The sequence below is a fragment of the Pelophylax lessonae genome (assembly GCF_965119305.1).
Source record: "Pelophylax lessonae genome assembly, chromosome: 1".
Taxonomy (NCBI): domain Eukaryota; kingdom Metazoa; phylum Chordata; class Amphibia; order Anura; family Ranidae; genus Pelophylax; species Pelophylax lessonae.
This window is the reverse complement of record NC_138768.1, coordinates 355,617,692-355,643,227: the sequence shown is the minus strand read 5'-3', so window position 1 is coordinate 355,643,227 and position 25,536 is coordinate 355,617,692. Positions and strand designations below refer to the sequence as shown.

Here is a 25,536-nt window from a genome sequence, read left to right as displayed (position 1 = left end):
GGAAAGCGACAGTTGCCACCCAGGCTCAACTGCAAATAGGTCTCCTTTGTTGACCTCTTATTAACATTTTAGGATGGGAAGATAAGAGGACATTGTTCTTTCAGTTAGGCTCACAGGAAGAGACTCTGGCAAGGACGACACTTTCTTGAAGATCAAAAGGTATCCAAACTTACTAAAAAGTAAATACTAAAGCAGTCGTCACATCTAAGGACTGGTAGGCTGCAATGTATTACATTTTTTGTTCTTGGTTTAGTTATCCTTTAAACCGGTCACAAGCGACAGAGGATGCCACTGCTAATCTCTACTTTTGAAAATTCTAGCTGCTTGGCGTTGACAGACTTCTATGCATGTTACATGCAGCGCTGCCAGCAGGAATTTACATAAAGCACATATAGATGTGTTGCTTTATACATAGCACACCCAAACCAAGAGGTAAAGTGGTTCTAAAGCCCTAAAAATGTACCTTAATGCATTTCCTGCATGAAGGTAAAAAATGTTTAGGTAACCGCATGTCCCCCTACACAGTTTATATTGTCCTCACGCGATCCAGCCCTGTGCCCAGTCTGTAGCTGCTCTCCTTACTCTCTCAGGCTTTGCTGAGGCAGCAGAGGCCAATGGCTCTCGCTGCTGTTTAATTTTGTTATAAGGGAACGGATGGGGAGGGGGGGTTGGGGGGACCAAGCTGCACTGCGTTTATGGGTGCCGGCATTGTGGCTGGGTATCAAGCCCGCAGGTGTGCTATGGGGGCACACTAAGAAGGAGGAGGAGCCAGGAGCTCCAACGGGGGTCCCGAGAAGGGAAGGTTCGGAGCAACACTGTGCAATTCCACTGCACAGAAGGGGTAAGTGTAACATGGTTATTTAAAAAAAAAAATATATCAATTACTTTAAGTAGTTTTATTGCAAGCTAACCAGGTTTCCATATTCAGCCTGCAGGTGGAAAAATGTAAATGAGGATGAAACGTCTTGCTTTGCCAGCTTGCATGGATATGCCAGGTGTCACAGAGGCTACTACAACTTACAACTGTCTTTTTGTTTCTCAGCATGACGCAGTCCAAAGTTGATAATTTGCTGAAAGCAAATAGGTTTTTCAAAAGGCAAACTGCATTATACCATGAAAAAAAAAAAAAAAAATGAAATAAAAAAAAAATGAAATCAAAAAAAAAAAAAAAAAGCTGTAGTAGCATCAAAACGCTTTAAAAACCATTTTCTAACAATTCAACATTAGCAATACAAGTGATGTGAACCCCAACTGGTCATCATGCAAGCAGTGGTTTGGCCTTACATGCATGGGCCTTTGGAAGTATTCGCTTGTAAATACCAGTCTCAACCATTAGGTCCAGCAAACATTCACAAAACCTTTAACCTTCAAGCAGTTTTTAGCAAAAGTTTAGCAAATGTAACCAATCCTGTAGTTAAGGGAGCCTGTTGAAACCTGCTAAATCCTTACATAAAACTACAGCTTTGCCTCTTTTTAAAATCTGTAACACCTATAAACAGGAGAAAATAAACCACCAGATTATAGATGAAAGGCACTTTGGGTGCTTTAAGGGCCTCAAATGCTACACGGCAGTTGTCAAGAGCTTCCTAAACATTTACAAAGTAATGCTTACAAATCACTGTCTTTCGCAGTGATATACCAAACTGTCAAATTTGAAAGTGAGGAAATAAAGCCTTACCTCATTTGACACATCAACAACTAGATTGTCATCACTTTTGTCTCCGTCGCTGTCCTGTAATTAATAGGTACATTTGTATTCAGTATATAGATATAACCTATTAGTGTAAAACTAGTAAAAACAAATCGACTAATACAATATGAAAAAAAAGTGCACTTAAATCACAAGGTTAATTTGAACACCTAATAAAATCAGCAGTGCAAAACCAAAACAGCAACTATCGTAGGAATAGAAATGAAGGTGGGAAAAAAAAAAAAAAAGGAGTTAGGAAATTGGCAAACGTCCACATGTAAGAAAGCATCTTGAGGATATTTCAAAGGTTCTAGAAATCTGACCCCTGCTGTTGTAGCACGCATTGTAATCTGCATCAGGATTTGTGAAACTACTGTAAATGATTGCACTTCAAACCGGAAAACCATGACTGTTAACAGTGTCTGGCTTTCACAAAGACAAACAGGAAATAACTATGCTTTGTGCAGATTGTGAGACAGGGTTATCAAAGGGCTAGAATACATCTCTTAAGTAGGCTGCCAACTTTTTTTTTTTTTTTTAAACTCCTTTGCTTCTTAGCAGTATGCACATTTGAAACATTCTAGAGACAATATGTTCAAAGTAAACCTGTTGCCAATAACTGTAAATAGAAGGCATCTAAAAAGAAAAGTGGCTACGCCCAAATACCTGTGTCCTGATGTGCGGTAGAGGTCAGCAGGAAGAGCCACTGAGAGCTGCGGGGGGGGGGGGGGGGGGTGCGTTTCCAGTGCGGGTTCCCGCATCGCACCCTGGTTCACACTGACATCAGCAAACCGCTGGGGGGGTGTCAATGTAAAGTTAATGACACCCCTAAATTGGTTTAAAGATTGCAGTGTGAACTTTGAAATGGTACAGGAATCATGTGAGTAAACATCCATGCGATCAGATTCCAGTGAAGTCCCAAAAAAAAGGGGGTTTTTGACTTACCGTAAAATCTATTTCTCTAAAGTTCATTGACGGACACAGCTCCCGGTATTCGTAACCATTGGGTTATACTACCCCTAACAGGAGAAGGACACTAGGCAGAAAATAATTCTGGCAACACTTATGGGCAAGTCCCAGGGGGGTATATTCCCTTTCTAGAGCTATATTTCTCTGAGTTAGAGAATTCTAACTTCACAGAGGGGTGGGTGCGGTGTCCATCAATGAACATCAGAGAAATGGATTTTATGGTAAGTAAACTATCCCATTTTCTATTTTGTTCATTGACGGACACAGCTCCTGGTATAACCATTGGGATATCCCAAAGCATTGTTAAATATGAGGGGTGGGAACAACTAAAAAAATTCCCAAGGCTAAACATTAGCCAACAGAAGCTCAACCAAACAACTGGAGCCCACCTGAAAAAAACAATACACCCTCAAAAAGGATCAGTTCCTCTTAAGACTTGCAGCCAAAAGGAAGCATCCGCAGATGCCAACACAACCACTTTATAAAACTTTGTAAAAGTGTGCACCGATGACCAGGTGGCCGCCTTGTAAACCTGTGTCACTGACACCTGACGACGAAAGGCCCAGGAGAGTGCGCCTTGACAGGGAAAGGAAGAACCTGACCCCTGATGGAATAGGCCTGAACCACAGTCTGTCTGATCCATCTAGAAATGGGTCGTAGAGGAAGTAGACAACCCTTTTCGAGGTCCATCTGTGAGCACAAAGTCTGACCTCCTAGAAGACTCCGTAGCTGCCAGGTACATCCCAATTGCCCGGACCACATCCAAGGCATGCAAAGCAATTTCCTTCGGATGTTTAGGCCTGGGACATAGGGAAAGCAATATAAAGTCTAAATTCAAAATTAAAATCATAGACAGCCTTTGGAAGGAAAGATGGATTGGGGCGGAGAATCACCTGGGACAGCATAAGCAGGTGAATCTCCCGAATATTTTTAAAGGAGCGAGGATGAACCCCAAGCGACTGGCAGTTAATTGTAGATCTCACAGGAAAAATCCAGCAGAAAACATTTCCATCTAAAAAGAAAAAAAAATTGCTAGGACCAAAGTAAGGAACTAGGTAGAAATAAAAATGGAGTGGCTATAGCAAAGAGGGAGCATACCCCCTGGGACTGCCCATGGGTGTAGCCAAAATTAATTTCTGCCTAGTGTCCTACTCCTGTAGGGGGCAGTATAACTCAGTGGTTATGAATACCAGGAGCTGTATCGGTCAATGAAAGAAAGATAAGGGTACTGCACCATTTTGGGGCAAATGCGATTTCGGGCCATACAGTTTGAATGGGTGAATTTGCATCGCACAGACATTGCACAAGATTTGCACAGCAATGTGGTGCGAATCACATGCGATGTCTGTCATTGCACAAGTGTGAACCCAGCCTAAAGCTGACCATGCAAGATTTTTTTTATTCGATCAGCAACTTGTGTACAGCCGGCCCATACATAGATCGACATTCGGCCAGACCCTGCTGGAGCAGAAAAAAACTTTAAAGAAAACTTGTAAGAGAAAACATATGGCCCACCCCAGCAGACCTTTTTTAAAATAAAAGTAGTCCAACATGCTGATGCAAGGACTGCAAAAGTCACTGATACACAACATATGTAAATTAGGTGTTCGTGTTCCCTTTAACTTGATCTAATGAATACTTGCTGCTGATTAGCAATTCCTAAAGCAATGAAGCTTGTAACAGTCAAGTAACTGGCATTTTTATGAAAACGGTCAGCCTCCCTGAGACCGATGGATGACCAGACACGTTTTTCCAAATATTGCAATGCATCACCCCCTGGAACCCACTGCAATGCTCTCCTTGACACAAATGACCATGGTGCATAGGTATTGCCAAATTTGTTCCTATTTTCTCCACAGAAAAATAAGAAGCGTCTACTTATGCAAAGATATGTCAACATCTTGACCTAAGAGTGACCCGAAAGCAAGATTTTCTGACATGCAAAAGTTTATTTACTTGTTATAAACTACATCGAGCCCAACTGTCAAACTAATAATTTCTAGAAAAAAAACAGACCTTCTATGGCCAAACCTTAAAAAGGTAAACTTGACCATCAGTCATGGTTATACAGGTGGATGACTACCAGGATCAACGCAACTAGTAGTAATGAAAAATAGCCATTTTGAAGCAATTGTTGCCTCAACCAGCTGTTAACTGGATGGCAGACCTCTCACAAGCATGAGATTGTTGCCTGATCAGGCCTACATTTCCTAGAATAGGTGACTCCCATCTGAAATGCATGGGTAGGCATTAAGGACATGAATGTACCTGAGGCACTAAGAGCATTAACAAATTTGTACACTTCAAATATATATTGCAGCAAGACAATCTGATAATCAGCTTCCAAGCTATACATCTCAAAAATATATATTTCAGAGGGGGCATGGCAACCACACTCTAAGGTGGCTATAATTGCCTGAAGATCAGTTCGGCCCCCGGGGTAATTTACCGACATCGAAGCCTCCATCGGACCCAGCCAGCATCTATCAACCCCCTCAGACTGCAGAAACCAAGCGGCATGCCTCGTCCCCGAAAAGAGCCGTCGCAACCCTGTAAGTTGACCAGATTCTTCCAGCCACTAGACTGCGGGCGCCAACAAAAAGGGCAGCGACCGTGGGCTGAGGCCACAGCATCCAGTGGCAAATGGCACTTACCAGGGGCACAGGGATGGCCTGACTGGACCCCAGGGCAGGGCAGTGGAGGATCATCAGGGGCATCCACTCTTAAACACCCGGAGCCCAGTAAAAACCAAAGCTCTGCAGGGACTCGCCCCACAGGAATCTACAGGACCCAGACATGGATGCGAGCGCAGCACAAGCCCTGCAACTTGGGCATCTCAGCCCTGCCCTGATTCCATATCTGCTTTTCCAACATTGGGACAGCCTGTATCTGATACAGTTTTAAAATAAATACTCCACCCACTGTGCTCCTCTTTGCACTTCGACATGATGGCCTGGGTGAACTAGTTAAAGCGGAGCTGCAGGACAGGTTCGAACAGCTGGAGTCCTTGCTGGGTGAATACACATCATACAATATATAGTTAATGCTCATGTTACTCACTCAGAGGAAAAATTGCGTGGTTGAGGGACAAGGTAGTCGACCTAGAAGATAGGTCCAGGCGGAACATCAAACTCAGGGAGATCCCTGAATTAGTGTCTAACTCACAGCTGCAGCAATTCGCCCAAGATCTCATTTCTTCCCTGGTACCTTACAGGTCCAGGCCTTGCCATTGATAGAATACACAGACAAGTTTAAACCTTCCCTCCTCCCTGATGTGCCACGAGATGTTCTGCTGAGTGTGAACTTTTCTCGAAGCGTAAAAAAAAAAAAAAATCATATCAATATTCCAATTTAGATAACCGCCCGGAAAGCTTTTCTTCAATACAATTGCTCCCAGACCTTTCTCAGCATAATCTCCAAGTCTGGTGAACCTGACAATAACAAAGGCACTGCGCAACCACAAAATACTCCCCAAATGGAAATATCCAGCAACTCTTTCCTTTACCCACAATGGAGTGACAGTGAAGGCGATAGTAGACAAAGCCCTTCAAGCTCTGCGACAGTGGGGTATACTCCACAACCCCCTGCGGGAGAACCTCATCACCAACAACTGCAGCTTTAACATCCGATTGGCAAGTGGTAATCAATAATGAAAAAATGAATCCAAAGGCTCCTGACTTCAATCTCTTACACAAGTATCTACAGAACCCTACCGAGTGTTTGATCTTATTCCCCATGTCCCCTCAGCTAGCGTTGGCGCAGATTCCTCAACTCCTGGTCCCATCAAGGGGGACACGTTTTGATGTTCCTCTTCTGGTTTGTTCTGTTCTACAAAGCACAAGCTCTCTACTATTTGCTTCTCCAGTAAAAGTCCAGCTTTCCTGCTCATCGAATCGGCTGCATGAAGAGTTTACAGCCACTGTCTTCCATTACTCTAGCTGTGACCCAGAGTCATCGAGAGGAAACACACCTGTGTTTATTATGCCTTTAAAAAGTGCCTTTCCCTTAATGGTAAGGGTCTCAATCACCCCGCTAAGAGGTTTTCCCGCTGGGAGGCGTCGAAGGTTAAAGCAGACATTGTTAATGTGCAGGAAACACTTCAACCAGGCAATGATCCCTAGATGTATGAAGGATTACCCACATCTTTTCGGCAAGTGCTCCAGAGAAAAAAAAAATAGGGGTGTTCTAATAGCCATTGGTAAATCGGTGTTGTTTTAGCTCAAGCCATCCCATCTGGATGCAGATGGCAGATTCATCATACTAACAGTTGACCATAACTACAAATCGTATACCCTGGGTACCATATATGCTTAACTCCCACCAACAGGTTCTTGGGAAAAGTCTTCAGGGCCATTGCAGGCAGCAATTTTAAACTCAATGCTGAGCCACGTATGGATGCCAGTTCTCCAACGAAAGGGCAATCCCCATCATTGAGGGACCTTTTTTCATGCAGAAGAGGTTTGGGATGTATGGGAGGTGACAACACACCACATGAGTGGGTTTATACATTTTTCTCCTCCAGACATACTTATTCTTGCATTGATCGGTTTGTATTCGATAAATGGATTCTTCAGAAAATGTCCTCAACTTCTATCCAAAACATTACATGGCTGAACCATGCTGCGATTGGGACGATAGAGGAGCAGATCTTCTACATGGTGTTGAAATGTTAAACTATTGCAGGAAAATGTCTCCTCTAAGGTTATCCTTCAGCTTCTCCGGAAGTTTTTCTCTTTTAATAAAAATTCAGTTTCAGACCCTTCTGTCCTATGGTCCGAACATAATGCCTTTATACAAGGCATATGTATTCAGAAAAGCTCCAGGGCCAAGAAACAATACATGAAGAAGGAATGACCGCACTTCCGATAAAGTTCAAAAAAGGAGTGTATTTATTCCACATCAAACGAATGTCAAAATATAAAACATACACACTGGGTAATGAGTAAGCGACACATCCAGTCGTGAAACGCGTCTACCGCTTTGTCCTGCACTCACAGTGTGTATGTTTTATATTTTGCCATTCGTTTGATGTGGAATAAATACACTCCTTTTTTGAACTTTATCGGAAGTGCGGTCATTCCTTCTTACTTCATGTGATTCTGGATTACGGTTCCGACCGGCACCTGATTCCTGCCTCACCTGGAGCGGTCTCCCCAGCTTGGACTCTGCTTATCTCCCCAAGAAACAATACAACCTCACACTTACAAAGGCTCAGGTGGTAACTTTACCCAAACCTGGGAAAGAGCCCACCACCTCTGCCAATTTTCGTCCGATACCTTTACTGAACACTAATGTTAAGGTTTACGCAAAACTCTTGGCTAAATGGCTTATGCTGGTCTTACCCTCTCTGATTCAGAAGGAACAAATGGGCTTTGTCTCAAGCAGACAGACATCAGATGCAACCAGGAGAATCTTAAATATGCAACACACTAAAAAAACATGAACGCCTTCTCTGCCTCCATCGATCGACGCAGAGAAGATGCTTAATAGGGTGCACTGGCTATACAGGTCTTTGGTTCTGTAAAAGTTTGGTTTTAGAGGGCCAATATTGTCTGCTATTCTGGCATTATACTCCAATCCTTCCGCACAATTAAATGCCTCTGGTTTACTGTCCAAACCCTTTGGTATATCCAATGTTACCCGACAGGGATGTCCACTGTCTCCCACTATTTTCAATCCAATGATAGAGCCACTAGCGGAAGCCAGCCATATGCTTAAACCCACTCATCACAGGTTTTCATTTTCAAGACACACAAAATCAATATTTGCGGATATTATTCTTTTAACTAAGCTCCCTTCCTCAGGCATGCGGAACCTTAACAGAGTTTAGTAAAATATCAAACAAGGTGAATGCCACAATATCTCTGAACCTGGATCTGGAAGTCAAAGAAGCCAGGAGAATTAGCTTACAATCGCAGTTTCCGTTCACGTGGAACTCAGAGGATCCAGTCTCTGGGCATAACCATTACAGACACATCTAAAGCCTTGGCCCCTACTAAGTACAAACCCCTGATTTATAAGATAGAGAAAGCGCTCAAGCGCATGGCACAATTTGAATTGTCCTGGTACAGCAGGTTGAGAGCTCTGAAGATGAACATCCTCCCCAAATACCTATACATCTTTACCCATACACATTGCAAATCATTAGATTACGTCCCTGTCTGGTAGTATTGGGGCATTTCTATGGAAGGGAAAAAAGGGCCAGATGTCCATACTCCTGGCTGATTAAACAAATCCATAGGTCGCACAGGTCTTCCCGGGCCTTAAAGATTATTGCTGGGCAGTTATACTGGACCGGACTAGATACTCGTTCCCAAAGGATAGCCCATTGTGGGTAGAGATAGAGTCACAACCTTTACTTGTTTGTTTTTAGCAAACGCTGACATCCTTACCCTTGCCTATGCAGGCATCGTTGCTGTCTTGGAGGCACCTCAACTCTCCCAAACCTGAGAAGAGCACGTATTTAACATCTTTGAGATTTTGGATTCCCTCACTCTCCACTACTTCACTATGGCATTTCCAAAGTATCAGATCTCCTTCATGGAGACACCCCCTACATGTTTGTGGAGTTGGAAAAAAAATAAATCTATAACTGAACAGCTAAGGTTCACATGTTTTAGAATGCTCCAAAAATTATCTAAACACCCCACCCCTAAAAACTTACCCTTCATTCCAAAGCCTGAAGTTTCTTCAACATGCCTAAGCCCAATATAAGAGGCATCTTTTACGATATTCTCCAGGACAAAACGCACTTTCAATAAATCCAAGGCCATGTCACTATGATCTCCATACTCATCTTCTCAATGGCAAACTGCTCGAATATTGATTCTCAAAGCAACCCATGGTACTAACCTCATTGGAAATCACCAACAGATGGTACTATACACTAGATTGGCAAGTTTCTCCCCCTCCCTATTCCCCTTGTGCTGGCGTAACTGCGGACACATAAGGAACTTAGTACATGTTCTCTGGGGATGCCCCAACCTCACTAGTTTGTTGAGACAAACGTTCCAGTTACTAGCCAAATGCACAGGTATTTTGTGAGCCCCAACCTGCCCTAGTCTTACTGAAGATTGGGATAGATTTGTACCCATCTGTGTACAAATCTGTTACCAATATACTACTCAGGGCTCGTTTAGTGGTGCTACAAAATTGGAAATCAAATCTGGCTCCTAATCTCGGACGTGGTGAGACTGGTTGACCAAAACAACGCCTTTGACCAATTAATGCTTTAAAATATGCCACCTCCTCCAAGTCATTTAGTACATGGAAAGGGAAAAGTGTGCAGATTTCATAGATTGCTAAATAATGAGCGATGATGTACTTGCATTCTTGTGACAAACTATTTGATCGGTATCTGATTCTGTACTGTAACTTTCTTCTTTAACTCAAAGCAAATTGGCTACTATGCATAGCATCTCCAAGTTCTGTTTGCAGTTATAGTAAATTCTCCCCTCTGTAGTTGGCCACAAACCTAAAATTCTTTTACAATTTTTAGCTTAAACCCCTAAATAAATGGTGTCACGGCAGGAAAAGAACAAAAAATTCATGATATTTAATGTTTGTATCCATCTCCCCGCTTCCAACTGCACCACTGGGTAATGGTCTTCAAGGTGTCTTAATGGTCCTACTTGGCAAATAATCCTCCGATCTCCAGTCAGTTGTGACCCAAAGTCAACTTTGTGATTTTTAGATGCCATCATAACACACTAGGGTTGATTTACTAAAACTGGAGTGTGCAAAATCTGGGGCAGCTCTGCATAGAAACCAATCAGCTTCCAGATATTTTGTCAAAGCTTAATTCAACAAGCTGAAGTTAGAAGCGGATTGGCTACCTTGCAAAGCTGCTCCAGATTTTGCACACTCCACTTGAAGTATATCAACCACACTGTCTATTCTAGAACATTGACAAAATATGTAATTGTATTTTAAAAAGGTATCTCTAAACAGTTAAGGATGTTAAACATGAAGAGACAAGTTCACTTACATAGTGGCTGGAATCTTTATCATCCACTTTCCTCTTTTTAAGGTCATTAGAATATTCTGGGCCATTCCTCCGTTTATCTGTGCCTCGCAGGCTGTCAGAAACCAACAGAGAGTTACTCTATAAAACACAAAAAAAAGAAAAAAAAACAAGCACGTTAAAACATTTACAAGCAGAATTTCCGTGATAAACCAGCAGACTTCAGAAGATGTAATAAGAAGATAGGCTGCGAACAGGTGTGAACATGTATGAATATTTAAGGGCAGTCACTTTTTTCATATTCACGTATAAAACATTCTGGCGGCAGTCTGTCCCAAATGGAAAAAAAAACAGATTAGCTCTTAAGGCTGTTTTCATACCAAGGTTCCAATCAGGTCGTACTGTCCATTTTTCAGGCAGACCCAATCGAACCGTCCATTCACCCCTGAGGATTGGCGGGTGTAAAAACGTACTTGTGTCCCAATTAAACTGCATGGACACTGACCAGTCATCTGCCTGCTCTGCTCTGAGCAGCAGGGCATCCCCTGCTGATCAAAATGAAGTATGTTCCCTGTATGAACATGCACTGTCTGTATACGCATCAAGAAAAGTGTTATACTACCTCAAATATTTACTGCAGGTGAATTTTCCTAGTGCATTTGTTGAGGACAATACATGATTCACCATCAATGAATGTTTGGTGAAAGCCACATTATGTACTTGATAAATAAAGCCCTTTAAGCCTTTCGCTGCCAGAGGCATTTTGCATTCAATTTATTTTTTGCACACATTTAAAACTTTAGTCTAAAACTTAATATTTTAGACATGATAAAACCCCATATAAACATTATACATTGCATTGAAAAATGTATTTAGACACTTTACACTGTTTTATGTTGCAGCCTGTTATTTAAATTCATTTTATTTTCTAATTATTCTATGCTCAGTACCCCATGATAAAGTGAAAACAGAATTTAGAAAGGTCTTTGAAATAATTAAAAAGGGAAAACTGAAATATCACATTGGAATAAGTATTCAAAACCTTTGCAACAACACTTGAAATTTAGATTTGTGCTTGGCTGTTTCTACACCTTGATTGGAGTCCACCTGTGGTAAATTAAATTGATTGGACAGGATTTGAAAAAGGCACACACCTCTCTAGAAAAGGCCTCACAGCTGTCAATGCATACGGTATCAGAGCAAAAGCCTTAAAGTCAAAAAAAGAACTGCCTGCAGAGCTCAGAGACAGGATTATTGCTAGGAACAAGATTCCCTGGTCTTAGGAAACCATAAATAAACTGTTTGGCCACAATTCTAAATGTTATGTCTGGAGTAAACCAGGCAGCGCTCATCACCTTCCCAATACCATCCCAACCGTGAAGAATGGTGGTGTCCGCATCATGCTGTGGGGGTGTTTTTCAGCAGCAGGGACTGGGAGACTAGTCAGGGTTGAGACAACACGTAAGGGTTTGCTTAGGGACAACTCAATGTCCTAGAGTGGCCCAGCCAGAGCCCTGACTTGAATACTATTGGACATCTCGGGAGAGACTTGAAAATAGCTGTCCACCAACAGTCTCCATCCAGCCTGACTGAGCTACAGAGGATAGTGGTAGGACTGTACAAGACTGGGCTGAGGCCACGCTGTGGTAGATTTTAGCTGGCCATAAACAGATCGAAATGCTTAATGGAATTTTAATCTATGAGCAAGTGGTTGTACTGAAGTCGATCAACTTCAGTACAACCAGCCTGTTTTCTTTGCCCAATCACTGCCAGCGGCTGTAGCTGCCAGCAGTGATCATTGTATTCTGCCTAGTGGGGAAGGTTCCCAATCCGCTTAACATAATAGCGCTACGGGAAGGATTCCCACATCAACACTGATTGATGGGGAATCAAGCCATTTTCTTTCGTTCAACCTGACCTGTGGTTGAAGGAAAGAAATTTGCATAATCTATGCCCTACATTCGTGACAAGCCTACAGTAGACTGTAATAATAGAAGAGATGTTTTAGGACCATTATGAGGCATGCATTGATGAGTGAATAAGGGTCTATATGCAGAATTTTTGAAAAGCTTTGTAATACTCCCTAGGAGGAAAGGGGATGACTTTCCCTTGTGATCGTAAACTGAAAAAAGGGTCCTACCCTGTGATGCAATAAAAATGCGTAGCCGAGAAAAAAAAAAAAAAAAACACACGCACGGCAGCAGAGATTTTGGACCTGAAAAAAAAAATAAGTCCAAAAGAATTTCTACTGCCCTGTTTTTGTTTGTTTTTTTTTTTTTTTACAAAAAGGAGGCTAGAAGAAGTAGAAGAGACCCAATGAATAGGGGAGCATGTCTGAGGTTAGTGGGGTAGAAATCCAGAAATCCTCTTCAGCAACTTCCTCAAGGATATACCTCAAGGCAACCTAAAAAGGCTTTGCCTATCACAATAGACATACCCCTGAAGAGCTCTTTGAGGTCTGAGTGCCAAAGGGAATGGTCATGTAACTGTATAGCATCCTGTAGATAACTTACACAATGCACCACAAAAGGTGAGCATCAAACGCAGGGTCCACTGCCTGAAAAAGGAATTACAGGCCGCCTTCACTGTTAACTACCTCAATACTGGGCACTTAAACCCCCTTCCTTCCCAGACCAATTTTCAGCTTTTAGCGCTGTTGCATTTTGAATGACAATTGCGCGGTCATGCAACACTGTACCTAAACCAAATTTATGTCATTTTTTCCCCACAAATAGAGCTTTCTTTTGGTGGTATTTGATCACCGCCAGGTTTTTTCTTTTTTGGTGCACAAATAAAAGACCGAAAAAAAAAAAAAAAAAAAAAGTTTTTTTGTTTAGGTTATAAAATTTTGTAAATAGATACGTTTTTTCCTGCACTGATGAGCACTGATGACGCCGCACTGACAGGCACTGATGGGGTGGCACTGATATGCAGCACTGATGGGCACTGATAGGTAGCACTGATGGGCACTGATAGATAGCACTGATATGCAGCATTGGTGGGCACTGATAGATAGCACTGATGGGCACTGATAGATAGCACTGATATGCAGCATTGGTGGGCACTGATAGATAGCACTGATAGATAGCACTGATGGGCACTGATAGATAGCACTGATGGGCACTGATAGGTAGCACTGATATGCAGCATTGGTGGGCACTGATAGGCAGCGCTGATGGGCACTGATAGGCAGCACTGGTGGGCAATGGGCGGCACTGATAGATGGCAATAACGGGCACTGGTGGGCAGCACTGATAGATGGCATTGGTGGGCAGCACCACTGGCAGGCTCTCTGAGCCCTGTTTGCCATCCCTGGTGGGCATCCCTGGTGGTCATGGGTGGGCATCCCTGGTGGCTCTAGTGGCATCCCCTCCCCCCAGGGCTGCACTGGTAATCAATCTGATTACCAGCACAGACCCCCACTGTGATCAGTGAGTAATTAGAAATACTCACTGATCACCCTGGCTGCAGAATCGATCCTCTCCTTCTCCTCACACTGACAGGATCTGTCAGGAGGAGAAGAGATTGAAGCCGTTACAACGGCTGTATTGACATTACATGAGGGCTGTGATTGGTCACAGCCGTCATGTGATCAGGAGGGCCAATCACAGGGCCCTCCTGCCGAGTGATGTTGCTCTGTGTCCTAGGGACACAGGCACATCGAGATCGCGCCGCTGCGCGTGCCCGCGGCGGCGCGATCTCTCTCCTTCTGAAGGACGTTCCGGAACGTCCATTCAGAAGGACGAGACTCCCACCCGGCCGTATATGTACTATGGCCCGGGTGGGAGGTGGTTAAAGTAGGTATAGGAGATGTAAGGAGTAACGGATCTAGAAACAGCTAGTGAACTAAAACTGCAATAAGCAGTTTGTTCATGATAGAACAAAAAACAAAAAGATCCAACAGGAGGGGGCCATTACAGGCCACTAAAAAAAAAAAAAAAACAAAAAAAAAAAAAACTGGAGCCTCCATGAATTCGCTACTGTGTCCTGTACTGAATGATTAAAGGAGTTGTAAAGTCATAAGGTTTTTTTTATTTTTATGCATCAAGATAAAAAAAACACCTGTGTGCAGCAGCCTCCCCAGCACCCCCTCTCTCTACAGTGATGTCCACGAGGCCATTATCCGTCTGGGACGCTCTTCAGATTGGCTGAGACAGAGCTGTGGCACCATTTGCACCTGCAGCTGTCAGCCAATCAGGAGAAGAGGGGGCAGGCCCAAACGACAGCTCTGAGTCTGAATGGACAAGCAGAGCTGCAGCTCGGCTGCCCCCATACGACAGCTGGGAGGGGCCAGGAGCAGCAACGAGGAACCCGTGAAGAGGAAGATCCAGGATGCTCTGTGCAAAACCAATTGACCAGAAAAGGTAGGTATAACGTAAAAAAAAAAAAATACACGCACAAGACTTACAATCACTTTAATAAGTGTTTATCCTAACTTTGTACTATATTATAAGTTTGTACATTTTTAAACCCAAACATTTTAAGAATGTTCAAACTGAATTCATATTTTAGCATGAAACCTTTTACACCTTCTAAAACGAGTGCTTTCACATACGTACTGAATAATCACTATTTCGTATTTATGTACTTTGACAATACATTTTTAAGAACATTAAAAATACACCACATTTAAGAATACCAATACTTTTACTGGTCAAATTACAGCTTCTAAAAAAAAAAAAAAAAAAAAAAAAAATACATTAGCCAATACCAAGCACTGCTGCGACTACCACTTCTTGCAAAGGATTTTATTTTATTTTTTGTGAGGTTTTCCTATTTTTAACCACTTCAAGACTAGAAACTTACACCCCAGTCCATTTTTAGATTTTTTTAGAGCTGCCACTCTTCGAAAGACAACTACTCAAGACAATAGTCATGCAACAGTGTACCTAAAATTTAATTTATCTTTTTTTTTTTTTTTTTTTTTTAGACAGATGGAGCTCTTTTGGTTGGTACTTATTCACCTTTTTAATTTTTGCTATATTAACAAAAAAATTGCGATAATGTCCCATGCGCTGACCCACTGCATCAGATGTCTGGTTCTACCCAGTTTGAAGTCACAGAGTCCAATGTGTTTAGTTGGAGGATTTTTGCTGCCTAGCGTTGGTCTCACATTGTTTCAGGTTTCATTTACCTATGCTTGTAAGAAGTTTTATTGGTTCACAAATTATACAGATACCATTTCGATCAGATCAATTCTGTTTTTTTTTATTGCGATTGTGGGGAACCAGTCATTCCTTACCACATTTTGTGGGGCTTACCAAGGATGATCTGAGAGGGATCCTTTCAGATTGGCTAATGTCTTTGCATCCCAAGTCCTTATGTCCTATCACTATCCAAACACGTGTGACAGTTCCTAGTTTTATACACTTTAGAGCAAGAAGAGTTATACATTATGCACGAGAGCTAGTGCTTTTTAAAAGCAGACTTACTGGCAGAATCACCAGATGAAAATAGAATGCTATTAAGAACCTAACGCTACACAGGCAAGCGGGAAATATAGTATATTTCATATTTACCCAACCCAAAAAAAAAAAATTCTCTTCAAACCTTCAACATCCTTTAAAGCAGGGATCCTCAAACTACGACCTTCCAGCTGTTGCGGAACTACACATCCCATGGGGCATTGTAAAACTCTGACATTCAGACATGACTAGGCATGATGGGAATTCTAGTTCCTGAACAAATGGAGGGCCATAGTTTAAAGAAAGAAAGAAGGGATAAGACTGTGTGTGACATCACAAAATACTAAGCAAACTGTAAGCATTACAGTATACTCCCTAGCTCACACCTGGTACCAATTTAGACTACCTTACTAGTGAACTCACTCTGAACATTATGATGATGGATGCGCTCATTACACAGTGAAAGAACAGCAATAGACCTCTGAACCCTCAATATATGCACATGGTTTCATGCTTACGGTCATTAGTAAAAGGTCAAGATGATAATAAACTGGCTACCAAATATTTCAATAATTTGTTGGGAATTTCCTTGGTTGCATGTATGCAATAGTAAAAATCAATTGGCTAATACTGCCATGCAAGATCTGAAACAGATTAGAAATGCAATCCCAATGGGGTTTTACACACACACAATGAGTGTAAATTTCAATTGCCCCACACATGCAAGTTATCGTTAGGAACATCAGAGTGAGAAACAATTCTAACACCATAGGTCACAGTTCATGCTAAACAGATGAGCTGTAGAGACTTTTAAAGAGTCACCTATGGAGATTTTTGGTTATCCTAGTTTTTTGAAATATCACAGGCACACAGATATTTAAGACATGTGTGGTACTTGGCGGAAAAAAAAAAAAAAAAAGAAAAATCGTGCATTATATTTTGCGTTCGATAAAACAATGAGCTACCATCTTTTTTTCTACAGGGCTTCAGCTTTCAGAAAAATTATAATGTTCTCGTGGGTTAAAGAATTTGTAAACCCAAGGGGGTTAAGGAATTTGTAAACCCAACATTTTATATTCCTGACCCTGATACGTGCCTGCTCTCCTCCAATGATCAGAATTCTGCTGCCACACCTCATCTCCAAAGCCATTCACTAGGACCAGTGTGCTATTTTTCCTCCCTGAGCTGCGAAAACTTGAGGGAAGATTATACACACCACACACTTTAATTTCTGTTTTAAACTGAATGGGTTGTTTTAAAAAAAGGTGAGGGTTACACGTACTTTACTATTACAGCCCAAAATGCACATGTTGCACAAAATGCAAAATTTGCAAAAAAAAAAAAAAAAAGAAAATGTCCTATTGCCAAAGTAGTTAATATATGAATAAAAAGGTTAAACCTCTTTAAGATGCATGTCAAAAAGGGATTTAGCCAAACTTCTAAGGAGAAAAAAAAAAAAAAAAACTAGATTAGCCTGCAGTACAATTAAATAATTACATATTCTACAGTATAAGGCTACAGCTATACCACCCTGTAAAACAGAAGCACTGAAGTATGTGGATAGTAGTTAAGAGAACAGGGAATGGATCTCAAAATGCTTCCAGTGCAATAGATAGAATCTACATTTCTACATTTCTTTACTACTTATCATTATGTCAAGTCAGCAAAGGGAAAGGTGCGCATAAATGACAAATGACACCTGTGATAGTGCAATCTGCTACTGCAATTTCCTGCAGGGCCAAAATAAAGTTTACACTTCAAAAAAGGCAATTATTTACTAAGGGCAAAGCTTTTCCAAAACAGGGTTGATAGGTTACAGAAGTCTTAGCTACAAGGCCCTAAAGTGCCAAGTACTTCTGCATGTATATTCCATACCTAAAAAAAAAAAAGGTCAGGTACTCCCCTATTTCCTGGAAATAGGATATTTTAGAGTGTCGGGCTATACTGACACCTGCAGGAGAAATGAACACTGGCATCAAAAGAAAAAAATTAGCCAACTTAAGATTTTCCAGCCCAGTCATCATGCCATTTGTAGCAAAGGATGCAGACAAGAAAATAAAAAAAAAAAAAAAAAATCACACAAAATAGGAAAGGACCCGTGTCCCTCAAGGGACTAAGTATTTTATTGTGAGTAACAAATCATACCTAAAAGGCCTAACAAATCATACCTAAAAGTTATAGCTATGATTAAAGCCCCGTACACAACACTAGGTTGTTTTTTTTTTTTTTTTAATAAACTGATTGCTCATGTCAAAGCTGTTATACTAACAATCCGATGTTAGAACAGCAATATCCCCTGTGCTATTGTGTTCTGACAGGGGGACAGCCCCCCGGCCAGAACACTGCGGTCAGTGTTCTCAGCCAACGGCGGAGAGCAAGGATCGGGAGTCGGTCAGCTTCTTTCGGACCAGCTGCCATACACACATCAGACAGTTTCTATTGAACCGGCTGAAATTTGGCCCCTGTGCACTAGGCTTAAGCCCTACAGGGCTGAAAAGGATACAAAGAAGATTTTTTGTATTAGTCATTTGTTCTTGAATAGATTTTGGAGGGCTATTTCACACAGCTAAAAAGGTTAACATCCAAACTAATCCCCCAACTGTCCAGGTGTACTACAAAAGCCAGAACACACCAGAGCCAACATCAAAGAGTAAGTGGTACTGCTTGGGAAAAACGTCACAAAAGGAATTTCCCAGCAGCTTCTACAATCAGCCAGAGGTTTAAAATCAGACTTCACGAGAACATTCTGACTTAAGTTTTACTACTCTGAGGACTGCATTAGCATGGGGCCTCTGCCCTCCAAAGACTAGTCAAGCTGTGCTGAAGCATGTGGTGGCTGTTGAGGAACAATTTACCTGAAACTCAAAAAACTTAGGTCATTTGAGACACCAAATTCAGGAAACTGTGCAAGTTCCTGGAGTAGAGCTGTCTCATTAATAGCCATGGAAAAGGAGGGGGGTTAAAAAAAAAAAAAAGTAGACAGTGCCTTGCAAAAGTATTGACCCCCCTTGGCATTTTTCATGTTTTGTTGCCTCACCCTGGAATAAACATGAATTGTTTGAGAATTTGCATCAATTTACAGAACATGCCCACAACTTTGATTTGTTTTTTTATTGTGACGCAAACAACAAAATCAGACAAAACCGAAAAAGTCAATGTGCATAACTATTCACCCCACTAAAGTCAATACTTTTTAGAGCCACCTTTTGCGGCAATCACAGCTCCAAGTCACTTTGGATAAGTCTATGAGCTAGCCACATCTTACCACTGGGATTTTTGCCCATTCCTCCTAGCAAAACTTCTCCAGCTCCGTCAAGTTGGATGGTAACAGCAATCTAAGTCTCACCACAGATTTTCTATTGGATTGAGGTCTGGGCTTTGACTAGGCCATTCCAATACATTTACATGTTCCCGCTTAAACCAATCAAGTGTTGCTTTAGCAGTGTGTTTGGGGTCATTGTCCTGCTGGAAGGTGAACCTCCATCCTAGCCTCAAATCGTGCACAGAGTGGTACAGGTTTTGCTCAAGAATATCCCTGTATTTAGCACCATCCATCTTTCCCTCAACTCTGACCAGTTTCCCAGTCCCAGCTGCTGAAAAACATCCCCACAGCATGATGCTGCCACCACCATGTTTCACTGTGTTCTTTGGGTGAGGTGAGGTGATGTGTTGTGTTTGCGCCAGACATATCGTTTTCTTTGATGGCTGAAAAGTAAAATTTTAGTCTCATCAGACCAGAGCACCTTCCTCCGTACATTTTGGAAGTCTCCCACTAGCCTTTTCGCAAAATTCAAATTGACCCATTTTTTATTTTGCTGAAAGTAATGGCTTTCTTCTGGCCACTCTGCCATAAAGCCCAACTCTATGGAGTGTACGGCTTATTGTCCTATGTACAGATACTCCAGTCTCGGCTGTGGAACTCTGCAGCTCCTCCAGGGTTAACTTAGGTCTCTGTGCTGCCTCTCTGAATAATGCCCTCCTAGCCCTTTCCATGAGTTTTGGTGGACGGCCACCTCTTGGCAGGTTTGGTGTTGTGTCATGTTCTTTCCATTTGGTTATGATAGATTTGATGGGGATCAAAGATTTGGATATTTTTTTTTTTTTTTTTAACCTAACCCTGACTTTTTACTTCTCAGCAACTTAGCCCCTTACTTGTTTGGAGAGTTCCTTGGTCTTCATGGCAGTGTTAGTGCCTCTTGCTTAGGTGTTGCAGCCTCTGGGGCCTTTCCAAAAAGGTGTGTATATGTAATGACATATCATGTGACACCTCGATTGCACACAGGTGGACATAATTTCACTAATTATGTGACTTCTGAAGGTAATTGGTTGCACCAGAACTTTTTATGGGCTTCATAACAAAGGGGGTGAACACATACGCACATGCCAATTTTCGGTTATCTATTTCTAAAAAATAGTTTTATGTATATTGCTCATTTCACTTCACCAACTTATACTACACTATTGTGTTCTGATCCATCCCATAAAATTCAGATTAACAAAACATTGAACTTAAGGCTGGAATGTAAATAGGTAAAAAAGTCAAGGGGTGGGGTGTGAATACTTTTGCAAGGCACTATCTCCCGAATGGCCCATAGAAGAGGAGGGTACCCCACATAGCCAATTTTTAAAGCACATAAAACAAGCCTCAGATAAAAGAAATGATGTCTTCACACAAAATGGCCAATTAACTATAGGTGCTACTATAGAAAATACAGGTGCGTCTGAAAATTAGAATATCAAAAAGTTATTTCAGTAATTCAATTTAAAAAAGGTGAAACTACTAGAGATTCAACACACAGAGTGATAGGTTTCAAGGTTTCAAGCATTTCTTCCTTTTATTTTGAGGATTATGGCTTACAGCTAGTGAAACCCCCAAATTCAGTATCTCAGAAAATCAGATTACATCACACCAATAAAAAAAGTTTTAATAAAAATGTTGGCTTACTGAAAAGCATGTCTGTGTACAGTATAGTATGCACTCAATACTTGGTCGGGGCTCCTTTTGCATTAATCCTGCATCAATGCGGAGTGGCATCAAGGCCATCAGCCTGTGGCACTGCTGAGGTGTTATGAAAGCCCAGGTTGCTTTGATAGTATCCTTCAGCTCGTCTGCATTGTTGGGTCTGGTGTCCCTCATCTTCCTCTTGACAACACCGCATAGATGCTCTATGGGGTTCAGGTCAAGAGAGTGTGCTGACCAATCAAGCTCAGGGATAATGATCATTAAAGCAGGTATTGGTACTTTTGGCAGTTTGGCAGGTGCCAAGCCCTGCTGGAAAATTAATCAGCATCTCCATAAAGCTGGAGAACAGAGAGAAGCATGAAGTGCTCTAGAACTTTCTTGCAGAGGGCTGCACTGCCTTTGGACTTGATAAAACACAGTGGACCAACACCAGCAGATGACATGGCTTCCCTAATCATCACGGACTGTGGAAACTTCACACTGGACCGCATGCAACTTAGATTCTGTGCCTCTCTACTCTTCCTCCAGACTCTGCAACCTTGAACTCCAAATGAAATGCAAAATTTACCTTCATCTGAAAAGGACATTGGACCACTGAGCAACAGTCCAGTCTTTTCTCTTCATCCCAGGTAAGACGCTTCTGACGTGGTCTCTGGGTTCAGGAGTGGCTTGACACATGAAATGTGACAGTTCTAGCCTATGTCCTGGAACGTCTGTGTTTGGTGGTTCTTGAAGCACTGACTCCAGCCGTAGTCCACTCCTTGTGAATTTCTCCCAAAGTCTTGAGTGGCCTTTGCTTCACAATCTTCTCAAGGCTGAGGTTATCCCTGATACTTGTGCACCTCTCCATCACTTTTTTCTTCCACTCAACTTTCCAAAAATATGCTTAATACAGCACTCTGAAAAGCCAGCTTCTTTAGCAATGACCTTGTGACTTCCCCTCCTTGTGGAGAGCGTCAATGGTTGTTTTCTGGACAACTGTCAAGTCAGCAGTCTTCCGTATGACTGTGTAACCTACCAAACCAGACTGAAAGACCACTTAAAATGCTCAGGAAACCGTTACAGATGTTTGGAGTTAATTAGCTGATTACAGTGTGACACCATGAGTCTAAATATTTAACTTTTTCACAATATTATAATTTTCTGAGATACTGAATTTTGGGTTTTCACTAGAATGTAATGCTTGAAATATCACTGTGTAATAAGGTCTATATAATTATAGGAGTTTAACGTTTTGAATTGAATTACTGAAATAAATTTACTTTTTGATGGATATTCATATAGCCTTAGTACAGGAGAGAAAAAAAAAAAAAAAAAAAAAAAAAAAAAACTTAGCATGAAAAAACAGTGAGTTACATAGAGAGACAGAAACTGCCTCAGCTCTTGCCTGCTATTCAACTCCTTATGAAGTAATCAGAGTCCTGGGTGAACTGAAAACACAGACAGGTAATCATTGCAGACTATCACAGAGAATTCACAAGCAGAGAGAACAGACCTGGAATCTCTGCTGTTGGGCCAACAGAAAACACCAGTATTGAGCTCAGTATGAAATCAACATGTGATAAATGGCTGACTGGAGGGCCATCCTAACATATCTGGTTTGAATCGACAAGCAGGTGTTGATAGGAGAAAAAAATATTATAAATCTCTATCTCTATCTTTCAATGGAAGAGAGCTAAAGGCGGAGAAGAGGACATGGCCAAATACCTCAGGACACCAGCAAAAAAAGAAACCTGATGGTTGTGGGCAGGCTTTTTTTTTTTGGCAGGTGGAAGCATAATACTGAGTCTCAAATGGATGAGGGAAAAACATTTTATATTTTTTCTGGTTTTAAATAGTGAAGGAGGAGAACACACCTGTATTATTCGAGGTTCCATTTACATTCATTCACTGTCCTCTAAGAACATTTTCACCAAGTGAGGAAAAATGTGCCACAGGCAAACAGAAATAAAAATGTAATTCTGGCCTCTACCTGCTCTATTATATTAAAGGGGAGCATTTTCTGTATGTTGCTAATAAAAAGTGTTACCCAAGCTTACTGTCTGGATCCTCGGAAAGTGGAAAAAAAAAAAAATTAGGGGTTCTATCCATTATTTTAACAAAGTTTAGCGGAACATACCCTAGTTCTTGTATTTTTATCACCCCCACAATCCCAATGATCTTCATGGCATTGAGATGAACTTCAACTGCATTTACCTTAAAACTAATAAGCAAACCCGTGTGATCACATTGTAAAATATTAACCAAGAAAGCTGCAAACTACATAAGCTTGGGTAGGGCTGTCTGCTTTAGAAATGTCACCCTCCTTCAAAGTGTATCAAGCATTTCATTTTTTGTTGACAAAAGGTTGCCCAAGAAAAGCGGTCCAACCTAAAAGCTACCAGGTTCCTTACACACCATATCAAATGGCAATTTTTATATATACAGTTCCAAATATTGCCATGTATGTTCACCTGTGTTTTTAAAGAATTTCATTTGTAAAAGGCAGCGGGGGGGGGGGGGGGGGGGGTGCGAGGAAGGGGCCGCAAATGATGTAGGTCGCCACAGCATTCTTACTCGGAAGTGAGAGCGGGTATCTGTTTTTTACAGGAAGGGGGGACGAAGCAGTAAAGCAGAGCTTCCACTTTTGGGTGGAACTCCACTTTAAGCATTGCACTTTGGCAATTTCACCTATCCAATGCAAGCATTAGGTACACCAGACTTGCTTTGCCCAATTGATAGCAATTTAGCGAAGTCATTCTTTAAATCTTATAAGTAATGAATAATTTGAAAGGTTAGCAAGAAACAAGAACTACTTACTGTTCCTGGCTCTCTCTCTGCTCACGAAGAACCCAGAAAACGCACAGACATATATCCGTTCAGACAAACAGGCAAGAGCAAAAGAAAAATAAAAAGGAAAAAAAAAATTAGAAGTCAAGTCTCTAAAGTTTTAAAATGTATTTTATTTTTCAAAATAAAAATGTGCATATTTCAAATACAAGCAATATTCACATTACATAATTGTGCATAAAGGCTGGTAGATTACATAAAATCACTGTACAAAGCGACACACATTAAAGTGCAAATATACTATTTGTAAGCCCTTTTATTCAGATATCTTATCTGAATAGAAAAACCATGATACCATCCTCCAATCTGCAACACACAGCACTGCATGTTACAATGAAATATAGAAGGTGGAAACATCAGTTAATCTCAAAGTCAAGTCAGGGTCCATGTTTTAAGTTAATACATTGTATTCTACAATTTGAATAGTGCATTTTATTGTTAAATATAATGTAAGCAATTGGAAGCTACCTAGAAGTAATGAGTTACAAGTTAGAACGTTAATCATGGATGGAACTCCAAGGCTTACTAAGACACAAGGTCACAATTGCTTCATTTTGTTTTATGTGCAGCCCTTTGAATTCTCATGCATTGGTTTTAAAGGATAGATGTAGGTTCTACTGTGAACACTGAGGTAAAGGGTAATCATTTCTCAATATAAGTAGTTCAGTTTAGAGATGCACTAATGCCATTGTAAAATATAGATGAAGTATTCAATTTACAGGAATTGCAATAAAATTATTGAACACGTTCCCCCACTAGCTAGACTAAAGCAACTAGCCTTAGTCAACACATGGAAGAAAAGGTTTAAAATCCATATGGCTCTGAGCGCCTCTAAATGGGGTCTACCAACTCAAAACTGATATTTTTGTTTTCAGTAGTTAATGGAAAGTTGAACAATCCACAATGTACTGTATTGTTTTAGGTACTGTGGTGGTTAACATCTCTATGCTTGAGTTCTCAGACCCAACCATCTGCTCTGGCCATTTACTAACATTACAGAAAAATACAGCAGGATGAGTTCGAAGAGCAAGACTCCGAGGCATGTCGACAAAAGCAGTTATTTACAGAGATGGGATCTTGTCACCGGAGTTCATAAACAGGTATAACCACCCTTTAAACAGTGAAAACAATTTCAGTGTCAAATGACCAAACACATAAATACACTGTACAGTTTTGACAAGTATCAATGCTACCAGCAAAATATACACATTTGTTGTGAGGAAGGAGAGCGGTTTTACTAGGTGAAATGGATCAGAGGGATCAGAACACTAGTATGAAATATACATGCAGGCAACTCAAAAATGTTTCAACTAAGAAAATACCAAAATAGGTATTGGCAAAAATGCACACACACATTGATGGCTAGAGTTAAGTAAAGCTGTAGTGTGGGCATACAATACGTGTCGCCTGCAATCTGCAGGCCCCATAAACAGCCACATATAAATACTGTAGCAGCCTGGTTTCTCTGGAGCCTTGATAATATGCCGGAGGTTTCCTAACTGCGTGACTATTTTCTCCGGACCTGAAAGTTTTGTTTTTTGGTGCCTCAAAGAGACAAGTTTTGACTATTTAGATGCATCACTTCGGTCGAAACTGTATGCCCACTCTATAGGTTAACTTTAAATACAGTGCTAAAAGACTACACATAGAAAACATGTTAAAAGTAAAAATGACACGCAAAGAAAAATAGCCCTCTTTAGTATTAAAGATCAAAGGT

General features: G+C 41.2%; 1 protein-coding gene across 4 annotated transcripts in view; it reads right to left on the bottom strand.

Annotated features, from left to right (window-relative positions):
* TLE1 (TLE family member 1, transcriptional corepressor) overlaps positions 1 to 25,536 on the bottom strand; it is a 90,446-nt gene that overhangs the window by 30,460 nt on the left and 34,450 nt on the right. For all 4 annotated transcript variants that reach the window (XM_082265427.1, XM_082265428.1, XM_082265429.1 and 1 more), the window contains exons 8-10: positions 23,790 to 23,806; positions 10,647 to 10,763; positions 1,679 to 1,732 (exon numbers count right to left, since the gene is read on the bottom strand). In XM_082265427.1, coding sequence (XP_082121553.1) covers positions 1,679 to 1,732; positions 10,647 to 10,763; positions 23,790 to 23,806 — 188 coding nt within the window. The remainder of the gene's footprint in view (positions 1 to 1,678; positions 1,733 to 10,646; positions 10,764 to 23,789; positions 23,807 to 25,536) is intronic.